Source organism: Panthera pardus, unplaced genomic scaffold, assembly GCF_024362965.1.
Source record: "Panthera pardus isolate Hobbes unplaced genomic scaffold, ASM2436296v1 HiC_scaffold_13, whole genome shotgun sequence".
Lineage (NCBI taxonomy): Eukaryota > Metazoa > Chordata > Mammalia > Carnivora > Felidae > Panthera > Panthera pardus.
Window position 1 is genome coordinate 44982858 of NW_026526688.1, and position 19643 is coordinate 45002500.

The window sequence follows — 19643 nt, forward strand, 5'->3', positions numbered from 1 at the left end:
ATCTCTAGGCACAATCCAGAGAGTTCTTTATTAAGCTTAGTTAGACCAGTTCCCCTCTCCCAAAGTGCTCCACGGCCACAGTCAGGCCACTAGCCCAGGTAGCAAAGAAATGAGGCATCTGGAAGAACCTAGCGGCGCCGCAAGAGTCAGTCACATCACTTGGAAAAATCGTGCTCTTTGGCCTCCACTCCTGCTCTCTGAAGGGGTGAGACTAAGGGTGAGGGGCCCCTCCCAGGAAATTTGCTGAGCTGGGAACCCCAATGCTTGCCCACAGGTTAGCCAATGTCGCCATCTAGAGGCCACTTAGAATACAGGTTCTTGCAGTAAGAGGTTAGTAAGCTCTTGATTTTGGTAATTCCTAAAATGCCAACATTTCCTTTTCTTGCCTTTAGAAGTTCAGAATTGCTCTCTCATCCACAGTGTGGCTTTGGCTGCATCTGGGACTTAAGGGAAGTCCTCCCCTGAAGCCAGGCTGGCACAATGTCAAGTGATGGGCACAGCTGCTACCTGTTGCTTCCAATGCCCCGCTCCTGTTAATACTCACTCGTTACACAGGGTCATAAAAAATAAATCTTTTAATTGCTTTGTAATTGGCACAGATGGTATAATTCAAACTCACATTTTTATTTACTAGACTCTGAGACATGTTATAGCTCTGACTGAAACAGTGCAGGAATCATAATGGTTTAAGTTTTACAAAATTACATTCAGCAACAGCAGCATCATGTTCTGAAAGTTATTTCATAAAATGAAGACTGGGGCTTGAATAAATAAGGAAAAAAACATCTAGAAAATAAACCACCCAGACGGAAGTCATCTGTTATGGATATCTGAGAATTGTGCTTTCTGGTGTTTGAAGACCTTGCTGCTACTTTATTAACAATCAAGAAGTTGCCAAATTCTGGCTTATATATATAGCAGGGCAGTGGGGACGAGGAAGGGCTTTAGAGGTGCCTGGAAAATGCTCTGCAGGAACAGGAACCTCAAAGCCAGGTCTTGTTGGAACTGTGGGCCTGAAATGGCCTTAAAGGAGTTTCTGGGGAGCTACACTCACTGTGGGGCTGGTCTTTGAGGCTGCCTAGAGATTGAGAAGGAGTCACTGGCCTTTGAGATAAGAAATCACCATTAAGAGGATTAGAGTGGAGAACAAATCATAGCATTTAATTCTCATTGAGGACAGCCCTGTCTCTTCAGGAGGATATTCGAAAGGCCCAAGTCCCTTTAGGTTACCCCTGCAGTTTTCAGGGTCCACAGGGACCACCGAGGTAACCAAAGACATAACCTCTGATCATTGTGATTTGGGTTTGCAGCACTACCTTGAGCCAGCTCCTGAAGTTACCTGCACTGTCATTCCAGAGTAGGGACAAATATTTACTGAGTGGAGTCAAACCTGGGCGCAGAAATCACTTTGCCCCAGAGCAGCAAAGGTGATTACTCAGTAGGGGGTCTGCATGAAGGGACTTTCCATTAATGTGGATGACAAATGGGAATCCCTCTCACTTTGGTGATTATAGGCATGAGTGACCACATTTTAACCTGGGGAAGGCATTTGTGGGTTGGTTGGTGCTCCTGGGCAGGATTCAATACTGAACTCGATTCCTGGCTACTGATTTGATACCTGTTTTGCAGAAATGTCTGGATTTCTCAAACCCAATCCAAAGCCACTACCTGAAGTGAGCTTCTTATGTCAGATCCTAAGTACACACGGTTCCCATCAACACCCACAATCCTTAGCGCGCTCTCTCCAGGTCACAAGGAGAGCATGGCTGTGCTGTGACACGGGGAATACCAAAATGGAGACCAGGTAAGTGCATAGTTAGTGTTCCTGGACAGGCCCACGGGCCACGAGCCACGGCTGGCTGTGCCTGGGCTCAGTGTGCCTGGGCCACCTCCACTGGGGCCTTCAGGTCAGCCGGGGACTTGTCCAGGGCAGGTTTCTTGGAGTAATCTCGCTCTCCAAAAATGGTGCTTCCTATTCGGACATTCGTAGATCCTACTTCAATCTGTGGGAAAGAAGAGAGAGTATCAAGGGCTGAGTTTAAAATCATGCAGCAAATGCTGAAGTCCCGCCTCTCGTTCTGGCTTTGGAGGGGCTTCTATGAAGAACAAGGCTGAGGCAGCTGAAGAGGGGTGCAGGGCAGGGGTTCCCTTTGGGACAACAGCACCTCCGGGGGTGTGTTTAAGAAGTCAGGATTTCCTTGGCTGTCACAGTGACTAGGGGACATGACTGCCATGGAGTTGGGGCTGTTAAGACGTGTCACCCTGTGTGACTGAGACACAGTGGCACAACGAAGGGTTGTCTGACAGCCCACACCCCTTTCTAACGTTCCACTGTCAGAAGAAAAAACCTCCCAGTAATTGTTTGAGCACGGGACCGAATTCCAGTTCACTTATAAACACAAAGCATTTTTGCACCGTTTTGATATATATGATTTTCCGAGACTGCAACTACTAGATACACACAGTGAGGTTGACACTTTAGTTTTTAGAACTTGATCAAGTTATTTACTGTTCCAGAGCCACACACCTCTCTCAGCATATAGTTACAGCTGTTGTGAATCTACCCGTAAGATGAACTCCAGACTATTTCATTAGGACTCACTGTCACACATCCATGCCCAAACATTTATACAGTGCGATGCTTTTTTAAAAAATTACAGTTTAGGGGCCTTTGGCTGGCTCAGTCGGTACAGCGTGTGACTCTGGATCTCAGGGTCATGAGCTCCAGCCCCACAGTGAGTGTAGAGATTACTTAAAAACAAAGAAAGAAAGAAAAATAAATTAAACTATAATTTTAAAAAGTCTATTTAAAAAAAAAAAATTTTTTTAATGTTTATTTATTTTTGAGACAGAGAGAGACTGAGCATGAATGGGGGGAGGGTCAGAGAGAGGGAGACACAGAATCCGAAGCAGGCTCTAGGCTCCGAGCTGTCAGCACAGAGCCCGACGCGGGGCTTGAACTCGTGAACCACAAGATCATGACCTGAACTGAAGTCGGACACTTAACTGACTGAGCCACCCAGGTGCCCCTGAAAAGTCTATTTTTGAGAGCGCGCACGCGCGAGAGAGTGAGCCAGGGAGGGGCAGAGAGAGAGGGAGACAGGATCCAAAGCAGGCTCTGTGCTGTCAGCGCACAGCCCAGACTCACGAACCATGAGATGGCAACCTGAGCCAAAGTCGGATGCTTAACCGACTGAGCCATCCAGGTGCCCCAAAAATAAAGAAAGAAAAATAAAAATTGAGCTATAATTTTTAAAAGAGTTTATTTATTTGTTTTTAAGTAATCTCTACACCCACCATGGGGCTTGAACTCACAACCCAGAGATCGAGAGTCGCATGCTCTAGCAACTGGGCCAGCCAGGTGTCCCTTCTGATTTTTCTTTAGAATCCCCTTAGGGAATTAGATGGAGTTTAGGAGAGTTATGTGTCAGGCTGTAATTTCTATACATCTCATTTCCGAAAAGAAGGGGGTGGGGGATGTTGGGACAGTTGAGGGCCACTGCTGTTGGCTGCTCTATTGCCATGATGAGGCGTTTCAAAGCTTTCTCCAGCAAACATTGCTTTCCTGCGGCCTTTCGGGCCCTCCCCTTGGGCGGACAGGGCAAGGAGGACACTTACCGCATGCTGGAAGTCCATGGACATGCCCATACTCAGCTCAACCTGCTCAGTGGGGACGTTGAGCTTTTTACACAGCTCCTCTCGGAGGGACAGTAACGCCTAACAGAAGGACAAGTGTCACATTATTTCCTCCTGCCTTCTCCAAGGGTGTCTGAGAGTGGCTGAATCTGAACATCTCTGACAAAGACTATTGGTTCTTCGTGGTTTCAAGCCCTGTCCAAATTTCCAGAAGTTACCTAAAGTTTTTTAGCAAATGCTCCTACTTTCAAAACAGTGATCAGTCACTGGAAAGGAGGAAAAGAGCTCATTTTCTCTAGAGACTGTGTTTTAGCCAGGTTCAAGGGGAGTTGAGGAGAGTTCAGAAGAGGGTCATAATACCAGACAGGCAATATCTGGGAGGGCTTTCAACTTTATTACAACAGCCAGCCCTGCAACAGCATTTTGTTCAGATGCTTCTCTAGTGCATGAGCAATCCCGCCATCCTTGGACCCCAGTACCTGGAAATCTGGGTTTGGTCCTTGACTAAGATCATGTCCAAAGCTTCCTATGGTCATCAGCCCCACGAACTCCAGGCTGGGGCACTTGGCATTTATGTGTTCCACCATGGCTACTGTCTCTGAAGGCAAAAGGCCATGTTTACCTTCACAAAAAGAAACAGAAGACACTTGTACCAAAATGTTTTAAGTAGCCAGAGGAAGGCTCAGTTTCCATCCCTTCCTTGTAACAGAGGAGGTGACTCTCAGACAAGAGGACTTCTTAAAAAACACATATCCTCAAGTCCTAAAGAGTAACCTAATTTTTGAGGTCTTTGTCTATGTTGCTTCCCTTCTGAATAATAACCATCTGAATCTCAGTGATATGAGCCGAGAACAGCTAGAGTACAGGGAAAAGAAAAAACACTGCTTTTCTTGGGACACCAACAAGACTCACATTGCCAAACACCAGATTTATCTGAGGATTCTTTTCCTAGGTCTGGTATTTCTACAGTTTCATTAATTTATTAGAATTGTAAACATTTTAAATTATTACTTTTTTAAATGTTTATTTATTTATTTATTTATTTATTTATTTAGACAGAGAGTGCAAGTGGGGGAGGGACAGAGAGAGAGAGAGAGAGAGAGAGAGAGAGAGAGAGAGAGAATCCCAAGCAGGCTCCATGCTGTCAGCACAGAGCCTGATGAAGATTATGACTTGAGGCAAAATCAAGAGTCAGACTCTCAATCGACTAAGCCACCCAGGTGCCCCAAGACTGTAAACATTTAAAAATAAAGTATCTATCACACGGATTTCACTATATATTTTCAAAATTTAATTGAACTTGCCAATTAACAACTAGAGGAGGAATCTGCAGCAAATGATTATTTGTTATGCAGTTATAAGGAATATTGATATCCTCTTTCCCTCATTTATCAAATGGAGATGCTAAGAACATTCACTTTAATCTTTAACTACAGCAAATTATAGCTAATTACCAAGAAATGATGTCACAGACTTGACCTGAAGTCAATTTCAGATTTACCTATATTGGTAATGTAAGATATAATCTAGGTATGTGTAGAAATAATGACAATTATTAAAATTTACAGAACACTTCTCTGCCAGGTACACATGCCAAGTCCTAAGAGCCTTTCACTTAATACAGTAACTATGAAGTAATAAGTACTCTTACTATCCCCCTTCTACAGATGAGGAAACTGAGGCACAGGAAAGCTAAGTACCTTTTCCAAGGTCATACAACTAGAAACTGTGCAACTGGGATTTCAGTCCGGGAAGCCTGACCTGAGGGCCCATCTAGAAAATAGTCTTGGCACTGTGCTCCTTCATATTACGGTTTGATGAACACTGGTCTGATGGTCATAAGCAAACGACTAATCTGTAAACACTCAATCAAGTGGCTAACAAGTGAGATGAGTGGGGTTCTATGCCAACAGCTTTGCCCGCATTAAGACTTATAATCCTTACAACACCCTCTGAAGTAGGCATCATTATGACAGCACTGTCCACCAGGGAAACTGAGGTACAGAGAGGCTAGGTAACTAACCCACAGTTATGACGGACAGTGCTGGAGGTCAAACCCAAGATCTGATTTCAAAGCTCCTGTTTTGTTCACTAGGTTACAACGTTAACGCAAGCCCCTTGAAGGTATTCATTAACGGGTGCTCACGGGATTTTCTTCTGTTCTCTCCCAAGATAATGCTAAGTAAATTTTTTTTAACACTGGGGAAGTGTTATACAGGTAACTATGCCGTCTCTTTTAGGAGTGATGGTGACTTTTGGGAATTTTCTGGAAATCAAAATCACAATCCCCTTCCTGACTTGTCCAATTTTGGGCCACCAAAAAATTAAGAAATAACAACCCATGATGTTATGAAAGAATTATATGTGGATGGGCTTAGATGTCACTGTGCCTTCTAGATCCTACTTACAGGCATGAAACGTCTTACTTACAGGCCCATGATTTCCTTCTATAACCTTAGCTATCAGATACTTAGGCCTGCCATTCTTGCTGACCTTCAACCATCCTAAGGGAAGAAAAATCTATAGTTAGGTCTGGTCACTTACTCTCCTCTCCACTGGTGTTAACCTGGACCATAACCTTTAACCTTTCAGGAGAACCTTTTTTCTGCCATGAACTGTTCACTTTGTCTGCCAACTTCACAGAATCCACTGTTTCCAGCATGAAGAGATTGGGCACAGCTGTAATGAGAAAGAGGCAAGGTAATTCTCTACTCGTCCCAGTGTGGCAAGCAACGCGCAACCAATATTTGACTTGGCAGATGGGAAGACAGTTTTCCAGAAAAAGAACAAGACAGTTAAGTCTCAGTTCTGCTAAGACTCACGTGACAGTTTTACTAGATGTGAGTTCGGATGTCGGCCCATTGCTATCTAATCAGAGAAGACGAACAGGGGGAACGCTGACGCACCACAATCCGGCAGCATGCCAACTCTAAGAGCTTCCTGAGGGTCGGGAATTGCAGAGATTCCTAATAGCAGGCTTGATCTGACTAAATCGCAGCTCACACAGCGAGAAACAGGTCAAGATGACAATAAAGAGAGGATAACCAATGGAGGCCAAAGTGCTTCCCTGGCATGCTAACACCATGTTCTTAAACTGTGCGCTGGGGGTGCTCTCATTCAACAAGGACATCAGAATGACCTCAACACGGAGAGCTAAGGGAGATGCTGACGTCATCAAAGCCATCTTCTTTTCCAGAGATGCATGTGAAATGAAGTATTAGTCTTGCCCAGGTAAAGAACGACAAAGACAGAAGCAGCATCAGCAGCTTGCATTTATAAACACTGAAATCCCCCAGGCAATTTGCTAACTGTTGTATATGCATGATTTCTTTTTAATCTTTTTCTTATTTTTTTTTATTTTTTAAAAATATTTTATTTTATTCTATTATTTAACTTTTTTAAATGTTTATTTATTTTGAGAGAGAGAGAGATAATGAGCAGGGGAGGGGCAGAGAGAGAGGGAGAGAGAACCCCAAGCAGGCTCTATGCTGCCAACGCAGACCCCGATGGAGGGTTCGAACTCATGAACCATGAGATCATGACCTGAGCTGAAATCAAGTCAGCCACTTAACTGACTAAGTCATCCTGGCCTCCTAAAAGATTTTATTTTTAAGTAATCTCCACACCCAACGTGGGGCTCAAACTCACAACCCTGAGATCAAGAGTCACTTGCTCCTGTGACTGAGCCAGCCACGCGCCCATTTCTTTTTAATCTTTATCATGGTTCATGAAACACTATTATTACCTCCATCTTACAGATGGGGAAACTGAGGCTCAGAAAGGATAAAGTTTATTCCAGTTTACAAAATTAACAAATATTAGAGCTGTGACTTGAAATGATGGCAAACTGACTCCATATTCTTCATACTGAATTTGAGTTCAGGCTACTTCACTTAAAAACTTACATATATTTTAAAAAACAGACTGAAAGTACGCATGCTTGATGTTGGAAAAAAAAAAAAAAAAAGAAGAAGCAATATAGAAGTAAAAGCAATATATGCAGTAAAAACTCCAAGCCTCTCACCCTAGAAACTATCACTATTACTGCTAGGATAAGGATTCTTCCAGATCTATTTTAGTGTATTTCCATCCAAACGAACACACACACACACACACACACACACACACACACACTCCCCAGACATAGAATTTCCTGTTATTTTTTGAAATAACATACAAATTGGCTCCTACTAAATGTTTTATGGGTTGCTTGCTTCCAGTTAGCAATACATGTTGGAGATTGTTTACATCAGTACCATAAATCCACCTGTACTTTTAACAACTGCATCGTTCCACAGAACAGATGATCACAATTTATTTAACATTGTTCTTGTTAATGGACATTGTTTCTTTTTTACTATAGACCCAAAGCTTACACACAGGCCTTTGCGCACATATACATGTTGCTATAGGCTGCATGAGTCCGAGAATTGAAATTACTAGTTAAAAGAGGAAGCACAATTTAAATTGTATTGGATATGAGAAATTCAAAAAAGCCCTACCATTTTAGAGTCCTCCTGGCAAAATGTGGAGTGCTCACGTACTCATGCTCTCAAAACATTGCATGTTAGCAGCTTTTTAATTTTTTTGCAAACCTGACTGGTGAAAGGTAGAATTTTTTATTGTGTTTTGCATTTCTCTTACTGAGGTTAAGCATTTTTCACTTGATTCCTGGATTTGTATTTTTTATCCTTGTAAATGACCCGTTCGTTTTTCCCTATGTTTTTCTCATTGATTAAAAATATATACACATGTTTCTTTATGCATTATGGACATTAACCTCTTTTGCTTTTAAAAACTATTATTTTAATACCAATCTGTGCTTTCTTTTTGCTTTAATTTTTGTGTAAGCAAATGTGCTAGTTGTTTCTTTTATGGTTTCCAGACTTTATGCTTTATTTAGAAAGGCCTTTCACCAGCTTGAAAAAATAAAAATATTTTCCTATGTTTTCTTCTAATACTTGTTTATTTTTAAAGTTTATTTATTTATTTTGAGAGAGAGAGGGAGAGAGAGAGGAGGTGCGTGTGAGTGCGCGAGCCCTGGAGGGGCAGAGAGAGGGGGAGAGAGAATCCCAGGCAGGCTCTACACTGTCAGGGCAGAGCCCAATGAGGGGCTTGATTTCATGAACCATGAGATCACGACCTGAGCCTAAATCAAGAGTTGGACACTTAACCGCCTGAGCCACCCAGGTGCCCCTCTTCTAACACTTTCAGGGTTTTGATTTTTCACATTAGGATTCTTTAATCTAGCTGGAATTTACACTGTGAGGAAGGGAAGCTAATTTAATTATTTCTCAAATTAAAAAGCTGATTGTCTTGCTGCGTTTATTAAGTGTAAATAGTCTCTCTACTTGCCCCATACCTAGTGTGAAATAGCTTTTAAGAATAATGTAGTAGACTTCTGCTTCCTGACAAGATGGAGTAAGTACGGGGCCCAGAATGACCATTCCACCTGAACAACCAAATGGACAAAATGTGTGAAACATATATGAAACAATGGTTTACAAGACCTGTGTATCATAGAGTGAAACATAGTGATCTCTGAGACATGAGAAACACATGAAGTGACTGCCCCACCTCTCTTTCCTGGAGAGTTTCTAGAATGTGTTGCAGAAAAGGGGAAGAGAGGAAGAGCGTGGGCCTTAGAATGAGGACATGAGCTAAGAATATGGAAAGACTATGCAGCTAGAGTTCACAGGACAGAATTTGGGAGAGGAGAGAGCTGCATACAGAGGCATCACCGGTGATTTGAAAAGGGCTCCCCTCCAGAACTCAGCTGGGTATAGACTGGCACGTGCATCACCCAGGGCTGGGGAGGGAACTATTTGAAAAGATTAGAAGAAACAGTGCCTGATGTTCACAGAGGGCATGGAATAGTGCCTGTTTCCATCAGACAGGCTGGAACATTCAGGATTCATGGGGCACTGGCTAGAGTATACAGAGGGCCTTGCCTCAGAAATGGGGAATAATTAACCCTGAACTGAGCTCTCTCCAGTCACACCAACTAATCTTAAAAGCAAGACCTAAAAAGATCAAACTGTTCCCGAGTAACTTAACTGTGTTCCAAAAAAGCTCAAAAATATTTATAGGAATACAAAACTGACCAGCCCCCAACAAGAAAATTCATGTTTGGCTATCCTCCCCCCAAAAAAGCAGGCACTGAAAGACTCAAAGAAGCAGAAAATATGATATATTAAATCAATCTATTGAAACTGTTCCAGACTGTCAAAGATGATAGAATCAGTAGACAGCACATTAAAAGTTACCATAACTGTGTGCCATCTATTAAAAAATAGAGAGAGACAGGGAAGATATTAAAAAAAGACCCAAATTGAACTTCTAGCATGAAAACCACATGTAGGAGATGGAAAATCCACTGATGGAATTAATGGCAAATTAGACAATGCTAAAGAAGATCAGTTACTTTGAAGATATTATCCAAAATGAAACAGAAAAAAAATCATAAAAATTAAAAGGGCATTAGTGAGCTGCCGAAACACCTCAAGCAGACGAACAGGTAACCGGAGTCCCCAAAGGAGAAGAGAAGTTGTGGTGGGGAGGGAGTGGGGAGGCAGAACATATATATGAAGAAACAGTGATTGAAAATATTCTAAACTTGACGAGAACTATAAACTCCAGATCCAAGAAGCTCCATGAACCCCAAGCACAAGAAATGTGGAAAATATTACACCAGGAAACATCATCATCAAATTGCTCAAAACCAGTGATCATGAGAAAATCTTGTAAATAGCTAGAAGAAAAAAAAACACGTTACATACAGAGGAACCAAGATAAAGATGACATCCTATTTCTCACTGGAAACAATGTAAGTGAAGAGAGTGGAGTGACATCTTTAAAGTCCTGAAAGAAAAAACCGTCAAGCTGGAATTCTATAGCTAGCAAACATTTCTCTGAAAAATAAAGGTGAAGGTGCAAACAGTTCAACGGACAAGAATGAAGTTGCACCTCCCTCTTCCTTAGGCTATACATAAAAATGAATTCAAAAAATCCCAAAAGTGAGAGCTAACACTATAAAACTCTTAGAAGAAAACAGGAGTAAATCTTGGTGACCTTGGGGGCACCTGGTTGGCTCAGCTGGTAAAGCATGTGATTCCTGATCTCTGGGTCGTGACTTCAAGCCCCACATGGGGCATAGAGATTATTAAAAAAAAAAAATCTTTGTGACCTTGGATTTCCTAGCTATAACACCAAAAGCACATGCCACACACACAAAAAAGAGACAAAGTACACTAAATGTACTTTAAAATGTCCATTTTACATTAAAGTGTACATGAAAATGAAAAATTTCTGTGCTACAAATGATACCATAAAGAAAGTCAAAAGACAATCCATGGAATGGGAGAAAAAAATCTGCAAATGATATATATCATAAAGGCCTGGTACCTAGGATATATAAAGAACTTTTACAACTCAATAATAAAAAAACCCAATTAGGGGCGCCTGGGTGGCTCAGTCGGTTAAGTGTCTGACTTCGGCTCAGGTCGTGATCTCGCGGTCCGTGAGTTCAAGCCCCGCGTCAGGCTCTGCGCTGACTGCTCAGAGCCTGGAGCCTGTTTCGGATTCTGTGTCTCCCTCTCTCTCTGACCCTCCCCCGTTCATGCTCTGTCTCTCTCTGTCTCAAAAATAAATAAACGTTAAAAAAAAAAAAATTAAAAAAAAAAAACCCAATTAAAAAATACACAAAGGATTTGAATAAACATTTCTCCAAAGAAGATGCACAAATGCCAATAAGCACATGTTCAACTTCATTCGTCATTAGGGGAATGCAAATCAAAACCACAATGAGAAACCATTTCACAAATTTTTTTATTATTCCAGCTGATCTCCTTTGCTGACTTATTAGCTATAATTCTCTGTGTTATTGGTTGCTTTATTTTATTTTTTAAATAAGTTCTACATCCAATCTACACCTTGAGATCAAGTCATGTGCTCTACTGACTGAGCCAGACAGGCGCCCCTAATGGTTGCTTTAAAGTTGAACTTATGCATAGTCTACCTTAAAGTGGTGTTATACTACTTCATATATAGTTTAAGAACCTTATAATTGTGTACTTCTATTTCTTAACTTTCCATTCTGTATGCTATTGTTGCAATGCATTTTGACTTTTTCATATGTTATAAATCCCACAATACATAATTATTTTTGTTTATATAACATATACTAATAAAACAATAGATAAAAATTATTGAAACTAAAAGTAGTTCTTTGAGAAGACTGATAAAACTGATAAACCTCTAGCCAGATGGATTAGGGGAAAAAAAAAAGAGAAGACACACATTACCAACATCAGGAATCAGCTGACATCACTACAGAGCCTACAGATATTAAAAGGATAATAAAGGAATATTACAAACAACCGAATGCTCACAAATTCATTATTTTTTTTATTGCTTATTTATTTTTGAGAGAAAGAGAGAGTGCAAGAGTGTGGGAGAGGGGCAGAGAGAGAGGGAGACACAGAATCCGAAGCAGGCTCTAGGAACTGAGCTGTCAGCACAGAGCCCAGCATGGGGCTCGAACTCCCAAACTGCGAGACCATAACCTGAACTGAAGTCGGATGCTTAACCAACTGAGCCATCCAGGTGCCCTATTAAATTCATTACTCTAGATGAAATGGACAAACTCCTTGAACCTTGAAAGCTCACCCAAGAAAAATCAGATTATATGAATAGTCTTAAATCTATTAATAAAATTGAAACTACAGTTAAAAACCTTCCCACAAAGAAACTCCAGGATTCACTGGTGAATTCTACTAAGCAGTTAGGAAAGAGACAATACCAATTCCACACAAACTCTACGAAAAGACTGAAGGGTTGGGAATACTTCCCAACTCATTCTATGAGGACAGCATTATCCTGTTATCAAATCTACAAAAAGATATTATAAGAAAGGAAAACTACAGACCAATGTCCTTTGTGACTATAGATGCATACACTTTTTTTTAAGTTTAGTTATTCGTTTTTGAGAGACAGCAAGAGAGGGGCAAAGAGAGGGAGAGAGGGAGAGAGGGAGAGAGGAGAATCCCAAACAGACTCCACACTGTCAGCACAGAACCCAATTCTGGGCTTGAACCCATGAACCATGAGTTCATGACCTGAGCCAAAACCAAGAGTTGGGTGCTTAACTGACTGAGCCACCCAGGCGCCCCTAGATGCAAACATTCTAAACAAACTTAACAAATCAAATGCAACATTATAGTAAAAGGATAATACTGCATGACCAAGTGAGCTCATCCCTAGTAATATAGGAGTGGTTTAACAATAGAAAATCAATAAATGTAATTCAACATGTTAATAAACTGAAAGAGAAAAACTGTAGGATCATTTCAATGGATGCAGTAAAAGCATTTGACAAAATCTAACATCTACTCTTGATAAAGCCTCTCAGCAAATTAGGATTAGAAGCGAAATTTCTCCTTCTGATAAAGCACATCATGAAAAACATGCGTGTACACTCTTAGCCCTTCTACTCAACATCGTATTGAAGGTATTAGCTAGTATAATATGGCAAGAAAAAGAAATAAAAGGCATCCAGATTGGAAAGGAAGAAGTAAATTGTCTTTGTTCATAGATAACATAATTGTCTACGTAGAAAATTATATGCAATCTGCAAAAAAAGCTACTAGAATAAGTGAGTTTAACAAAGTTGCAGTATACAAGATGAATATACAAAAATCAACTGTATTATATATTAGCAACACACAATCAGAAATTAAACAGAATCAATAACAGTATAATAGATAGCATCAAAATATAAGAAAAACAAAGATATAAATCAGAAAAAAGATGAAGAAAACCTGCACAATGAAAACTACAAAATATTACTGAGAGAAAATAAAGAAGACCTAAAGAACTACTGAGCTGTACCTTGTTAATGTGTTGGGAGGTTCAATATTTTTAGTATGTCATTGTTCCCCATATTGATCTATAGATTCAATACAATCCTAATTCAAATACCTGGCAGGGCTTTTGATATATAATATATATATATATATATATATATATATATATATATATATATATACACACACACACACACACACACATATATTTATACATGTATATATATTTATATATGTATATATATTTATATATAAAAACATATGTATATAACATACATAACATATATTTATATATATAAAACATATATATAACATATATATAACATACATATATATAACATATATATATATATAAAACAAATATATATATATTTGGTAGAAATGGACAAATTGGTTTATATGGAAATGGGGAGGATCTAGAATAGCCAAAATGACTTTGAAAAAGAACAAAGCTGGGGGCTAACAGTACTCCATTTTAAGAATTATTATAAAGCTCCATGAATCAAAATATCATGCTTTCAGTGTAAAAGTAGATAAGTAGATCAGTGGAACAGAGTAGATAGTCTAGCAATAAACTCACAGATAATCGATTTTTGATAAAGGTACAAAGGAATGCAATGGAAAAAGGACGGACTTTCCAACAAGTAGTGTTGGAACAATTAGATATTTATATGCAAAAAAAAACCCCAGAAAACCAAAAGAACTTGGAATCATACCTTGCACCACATACAAAATTAACTCAAAGTGAATAATGAAGCTTAATATAAAACTGAACACTACAGAACTGCTAAGAGAAAATCTGTGACTTGAACCATAGAGAAATATTTTTTAGACACAACACCAAAAGCACAGTATTGATAAACTGGGCTTCGTTAAATTAGAAACTTGGGCCCTTCAAAAACACTGTTAAGAGAAGGAAAAGACAAGCAACAGAGTGGAAGAAAACACTTGCAAAGCATGTATCTGATAAAGGACTAGTCAGAATATATAAAGAATTCTCTTGTCTTAAAAGTAAAAAAATCCAATTAGAAAATGGCAAAAGACTTCAACAGACACTTCACCAAAGAAGATAAACAGAGGCAACCATGTGAAAAGATGTTCAACATCATAAGCCATTAAGGTAATGCAAGGACACTACCACATACCTACTAGAACGGCTAAAATTAAAAGACCGTGTTAAGTGTGGGCAAAGATGTGGAAGAACTTGAGCACTGCTTGTGGGAATGTACGACGGCACATCCACTTTGGAGGATGGCTTGGCAGTTTCTTAGAAAGTTAAACATACATGATGATGGGTACAGGGTTTCAGTTTTGAGAGAGGAAAACAGTTCTAGAGGATAGAAAGTAGTGATGGCTGCAAACAATATGAATGTACTTAATGCCTTTAATCTGAATACTTAAAAATAGTTAAAGGTGATAAATTTTATGTTATGTGTACTTTCTCAGAATTTAAAAAAAAAATTAAACATATACTTATTGTGAGATTCAGCCATTCTACTCCTAGGTATTTATTTTAAGAGATAAGAAGAAGTCCATATGGGGTGCCTGGGTGGCTCAGTTGGTTAAGCGTCTGACTTCAGTTCAGGTCATGATCTTACGGTTCATGGATTCAAGCCCTGCGTTGGGGTCTGTGCTGACAGCTCTCAGCTTGGAGCCTGCTTGAGATTCTGCGTCTCCCTCTCTGCCTTTCCCCTGCTCGTGCTCTGTGTCTTTCTTCTTCTTCTCTCTCTCAAAAATAAATATTAAAAAAAAAAAAAAAAGAGTCCATACAAAGATGTTCATAGCAGCTTTTTTTCCGTCACTGCCATAACAATTTTATTTGTCATGGCCCCACATTAGAAGCAACCCAAATGTCCATCAGTAGGTGAATGGATAAAGCAATAAAAAGGAGTGAACTACTGATACACAAATCAACATGATGAACCTCAAAATAATTATGCTGAGTGGAAGAAGTCAGACAAAAAAAAGTACATACTTTATATTTCCATTTATATAAAACTCTTAGCAACGTAAACTAATCTACAGTGACAGAAAGCAGGTAAGTAGTGCTGAAGAAGGGGAGTGGGGAGGAGCGGAAAGAAGGGGTTATTACAAAGGGCATGAGGAATCTTTTTGGGGTGATGGATGTGTTCACTATTTTGACTGTGGTGATGGTTTTACAAGTACAAACATACGTCAAAACTAATCAAATTGTGCCCTTTAAATATATACAATTTACTACTGGTCAATTATACTTCAATAAAGCTGCTTAAAAAAAATACAGGTTATTTTAGAAACCTTGAGAGAAATAAGTATTCAGTTCCTCAGACAGATCTCCACATGTCATTGTCATATGGTTAAGTTCTTTTGTAGTTAATTCTTAATTGTACTTTACTGTATATTGTGTTTTATATACAATATATACAATATATACTGTATTTGATTTACTGTATATTATTATATTTTATTTACCATAGTCTTACATCCAGAGGGAAAAGGAGAAAAATGTCTCCCTTGCCCACTTAATAATTTTATGGGATACAATTCCTTATAATTTATTTGGAAGACCACCAAATGATACCTAACACAAAGTAGGGTAGGTTTCCAAGTACATACGACCCAGTCAATGGTGAATTCATTCTATTCTTGGTATGAGGCTTTTTCCTTATACTAAGCACTAACATTTCTTTCTCCCAAAACTCCAAAACACAAACGGTGAATTAGGACTATTCTAAAAGCTGTTCTCTTTTCCACAGAAAGTAGTATAAGTAGTATGACAGAGAAATTTTGTCTTCATGTTTAGAATTTGATCTTACCCATCAATTTGTTGACATTTTGTTTCTGTAGGTGGCCAATGAAGTGCCATTTGATCTCAGGACACGAAGACAGAATCTGAAGGAAAAAAGGTAACCATGTCTGACTCAGAATTTATGAAGGCCATGCCGGCTCAAATACCTTACACACTCCCTTCTGACTTTTCATGTCTATGCAATAAACTGCTATCACCTTCTTCAGCTGGGCTCCTAAGGATACTACTACCTAAGGCTTCTGCTCTGCTCCTCTTCCTTATTCCCATCAGCTCCCTCCATCTTTTAGATATCATCCATTAAGGGCAAACTGATTATGGGGCACCTGGCTGGCTCAGTTGGTAGAGCATGCGACTTGTGATCTCAGAGTCATGAGTTCAAACCCCATGGTGGGTGTGGAGACTTCTTTAAAAAACAAAAAATGAAAAAAACCCCAAGAAAGATGAACTGAGTAAAGCTTTCCAATCTCAGAGGATCCAGGATTACAGCAAGCTCCTAAATTACCATATCCAAAAAGCTGCAAAGGAGATGACTATAGTCCTAGTTTTAATAAAGAAAGAAAATCTAGCTGAGATTTATTTGGAGCTTGAGGTGAATGGAGACATTTCTACTGCCAGTCAACCTTGCTATAAAACCCACCACCAACAAGGGTCTAACTTTCAACTGCGGAACCAAGATTAGATGCAAACTCAAGAATTCAGATATTCACTTACTTTGGGATTTGATGCTTTTTCTAGCAGTTCTTGAACCTGAAGGGTAAAAACAGAACAAGTGAGAAGCCTGGCAATCACAACTTTTCCAAAGGGAGTTTGGAAAAGGGATCTTACGTAGTTCTCCCCGAAAGTGCGCTGGCCATGACTGTAGGCTTCAATCACCATATCTGCAGGTTTGGTTTTGCTGACTGCTACCAGTCGGGGCTGGATGGCTGGGAGATCCTGCCAAGAGAGAAAGAGCCCAGTGGGTGAACGTTTAGGAATATTATTCCAGTGAGTTCTATAAGATAGACCCTGTAGGATCAGTTGGCATAGGTCTTAACTTGACATTTGGTAAGCTCCATTATTCTTATACTGGAGGGGGGACCAGTATCAAATAATGTTGATCAAATGTCTTTCAAATGCATGGCATCCAAATCTAATATAGTAGCTACTTTAATACCTAGTAAAACACAGTTCTCTCTCAGGAGACCTGGGAAGGTAAGTAAAAGCAGTATTTCTTTAAAATGCGGTCTTTGACCAACTGCATCAGCATCATCTGGGTACCACTCCAGACTTACTGACTCTGAATCTTTGGGGCTGGAGTCTAAGAATTTCCTTTTTTTTTAAATTTGAGAGAGAGCACAAGTGGGGGAGGAGGGTTAGAAGGACACAGAGAGAATCTTAAGCAGGTCCCATGCCCAGCATGGAGCCTGATGTGGGACTCGATCCTATAACCCTGGGATTATGACTGGAGCTGAAATCAAGAGTCGGACTCTCAACTGACTGAGTCACCCAGGCGCCCCTGAGAATCTCCTTTTTAAACAAACTCTTCGGATGATGCTCTTGCATGCCAACGTTGGAGGTTTAAGAATCAGTTTGTTAAGGGAAGGCATTACTCTCTGACTAGAGGGGATACCACTTCTGGCTTCTGAAACCCCAAGATTAAATTTTGGAAACTCATTCTGGTCCTGGTATATTCAATAATATTGCCCCCCCCCCCCCCCCCCCCCGCCAAAAGTGGCCTGTGTAGGGTAGCTATGTAATTTATTGTTCAATCTAATTAAGAACCAGCAGCAGAACTGAGGCAGGGACACCACAAACTCTGGACTGAGGGTTAGGCCCATATGACCCTCTTACGGCCATCACGTAAAGAGCAGGGCTTCCCTGAACTCTGCAACCAAATCTATACAGAGGCAACAAGAGATCCACCTATCCTCACATAGCTCAGTTTTCACAGAGCCAATGATCCTCTACAATTTTTACAGAATCACTGTATTTTCAAAGGCTCTAAGGATTCAGATCCATTAGCAAAAAGTTCCAGCTTCCTTCTGAGGGATGATGCATCACCAGCCTTTTATGAGACCATGTCATAGCTCCTAGGATTACATTGACGAATTGATGACTTCCAGAGAGAAAAGTGGAACAGGCGGCCCATCCACCTGTGGAGTTTTGCTGGGAGAACTTCCCAGAGTGATGTTTATTAGGGACATCCCTAGCTTTCCTTGGAGAATCGCCGAGAATCATAGAACATTAATGCCAAGGGTGGGCTGAAAAGGCAGTCAGAGCTCATTCCGTTGCCTATCCAGGTGAGGAAACTCCCGGCCAGAGCAGTTGAGTGACTTAGTTCAAGGTAAGCCAAGGAAAGACTACACTGATATAGATCTTGTGTCTCCAGAAGAGCATTCTGAGTTCTGACACCATAAATGCTTGATGGGAGAAACTCTGACCTCTCTGTTCAGTTGTGTTTCACTCCACACCATTGGCTTAAACTTGCAGTGAGGGGGAGCAGACACTGACCCTTGATCTAATGAAATTCCCAGAGGAGACAAAATACATTAGAAGGGGGGGGGGGGGGAGGGAATCTCCCTCTAGACTGCTTGGGATTGGATGTCAGCTCCCCTCGAGTCCAAACGTGCCATGCAGCTCTGGGGTCTTCAGAACCCGGCCCGTCCACCGTCTCTTTCACCTCCGGGTGGAGCCGACTGTTCCTGAGCACCTACTAGCAGTCAGACGCTGCCACACACGTGATCTGGGGATCTGGCCTCCTCTGGGTGCTCCTGTAGTAGACGTCTCCTCTTGTAGCCTCTGGGCACGGGACTGGCGCTGCTCCTGTCCGCTAAGGCTGTTGGCCACGACACGAGGTGGGACGGGCAATGGTCGCGCTGCTGGGGGACTGGTCATCTTCCCGGGTAGTGGATACCTTCTGCTCCAACTAAGCCAACCTCCAGAAAACCTGACAGACTCACGGCGAGGTGGCTGAGGACACCCTTCGCTAAGCGTTTTGGGGGCTCTGCAACCCGAGCCAAAGCCAAGGCGGAAGGACGGCTCCCGCCCCTCCGGGAGACCCCTCTGCGTCACCGTGACGACCCATTCCCACGCAGGTGTTTCCCCCTCCTCAAAGCAGCCGCCCACCGTCCCCACGCTGTCCCCTTCCTCACCCGCGGCCGCCGCGCCACCGCCTGCTGCACGCGCTCGTTCACTGCCCGAAGTGCGAACCCGACTCCCAGCTCCGCCGACATGCTGCCAGCTCTCCACATCCCCCGGGACAAACGCAGAGCCCCAGACCCGGGAGCCCCCCACAGGCAGAGACCACCTTCCGGTCCCGCCCAGTTCACGTCTGGTGTGACCCAATCGCAGCTCACCACTGAGTCGTCTCACCCAAT

The 19643-nt window shown here is 41.2% G+C and overlaps 1 protein-coding gene across 2 annotated transcripts; it reads right to left on the minus strand.

Annotated features, from left to right (window-relative positions):
- Nucleotides 1–557: 557 nt before the first annotated feature.
- PLPBP (pyridoxal phosphate binding protein) lies at nucleotides 558–19572 on the minus strand. Of its 2 annotated transcripts, XM_053901085.1 has the most exons (9): nucleotides 19419–19526; nucleotides 18981–19213; nucleotides 17113–17220; nucleotides 16999–17034; nucleotides 16295–16370; nucleotides 6181–6315; nucleotides 4116–4258; nucleotides 3619–3717; nucleotides 558–2003 (listed from the first exon to the last, which is right to left on the minus strand). In XM_053901085.1, exons 3-9 carry the CDS (start codon nucleotides 17161–17163, stop codon nucleotides 1872–1874), a joined length of 672 nt encoding a protein of 223 aa, XP_053757060.1. In that variant the 5' UTR covers nucleotides 17164–17220; nucleotides 18981–19213; nucleotides 19419–19526; the 3' UTR covers nucleotides 558–1871. The 2 variants fall into 2 exon arrangements, with proteins under 2 accessions (XP_053757060.1, XP_019296345.1); XM_019440800.2 differs by lacking the exon at nucleotides 18981–19213 and having other exon boundaries at nucleotides 19419–19572.
- Nucleotides 19573–19643: the final 71 nt, after the last annotated feature.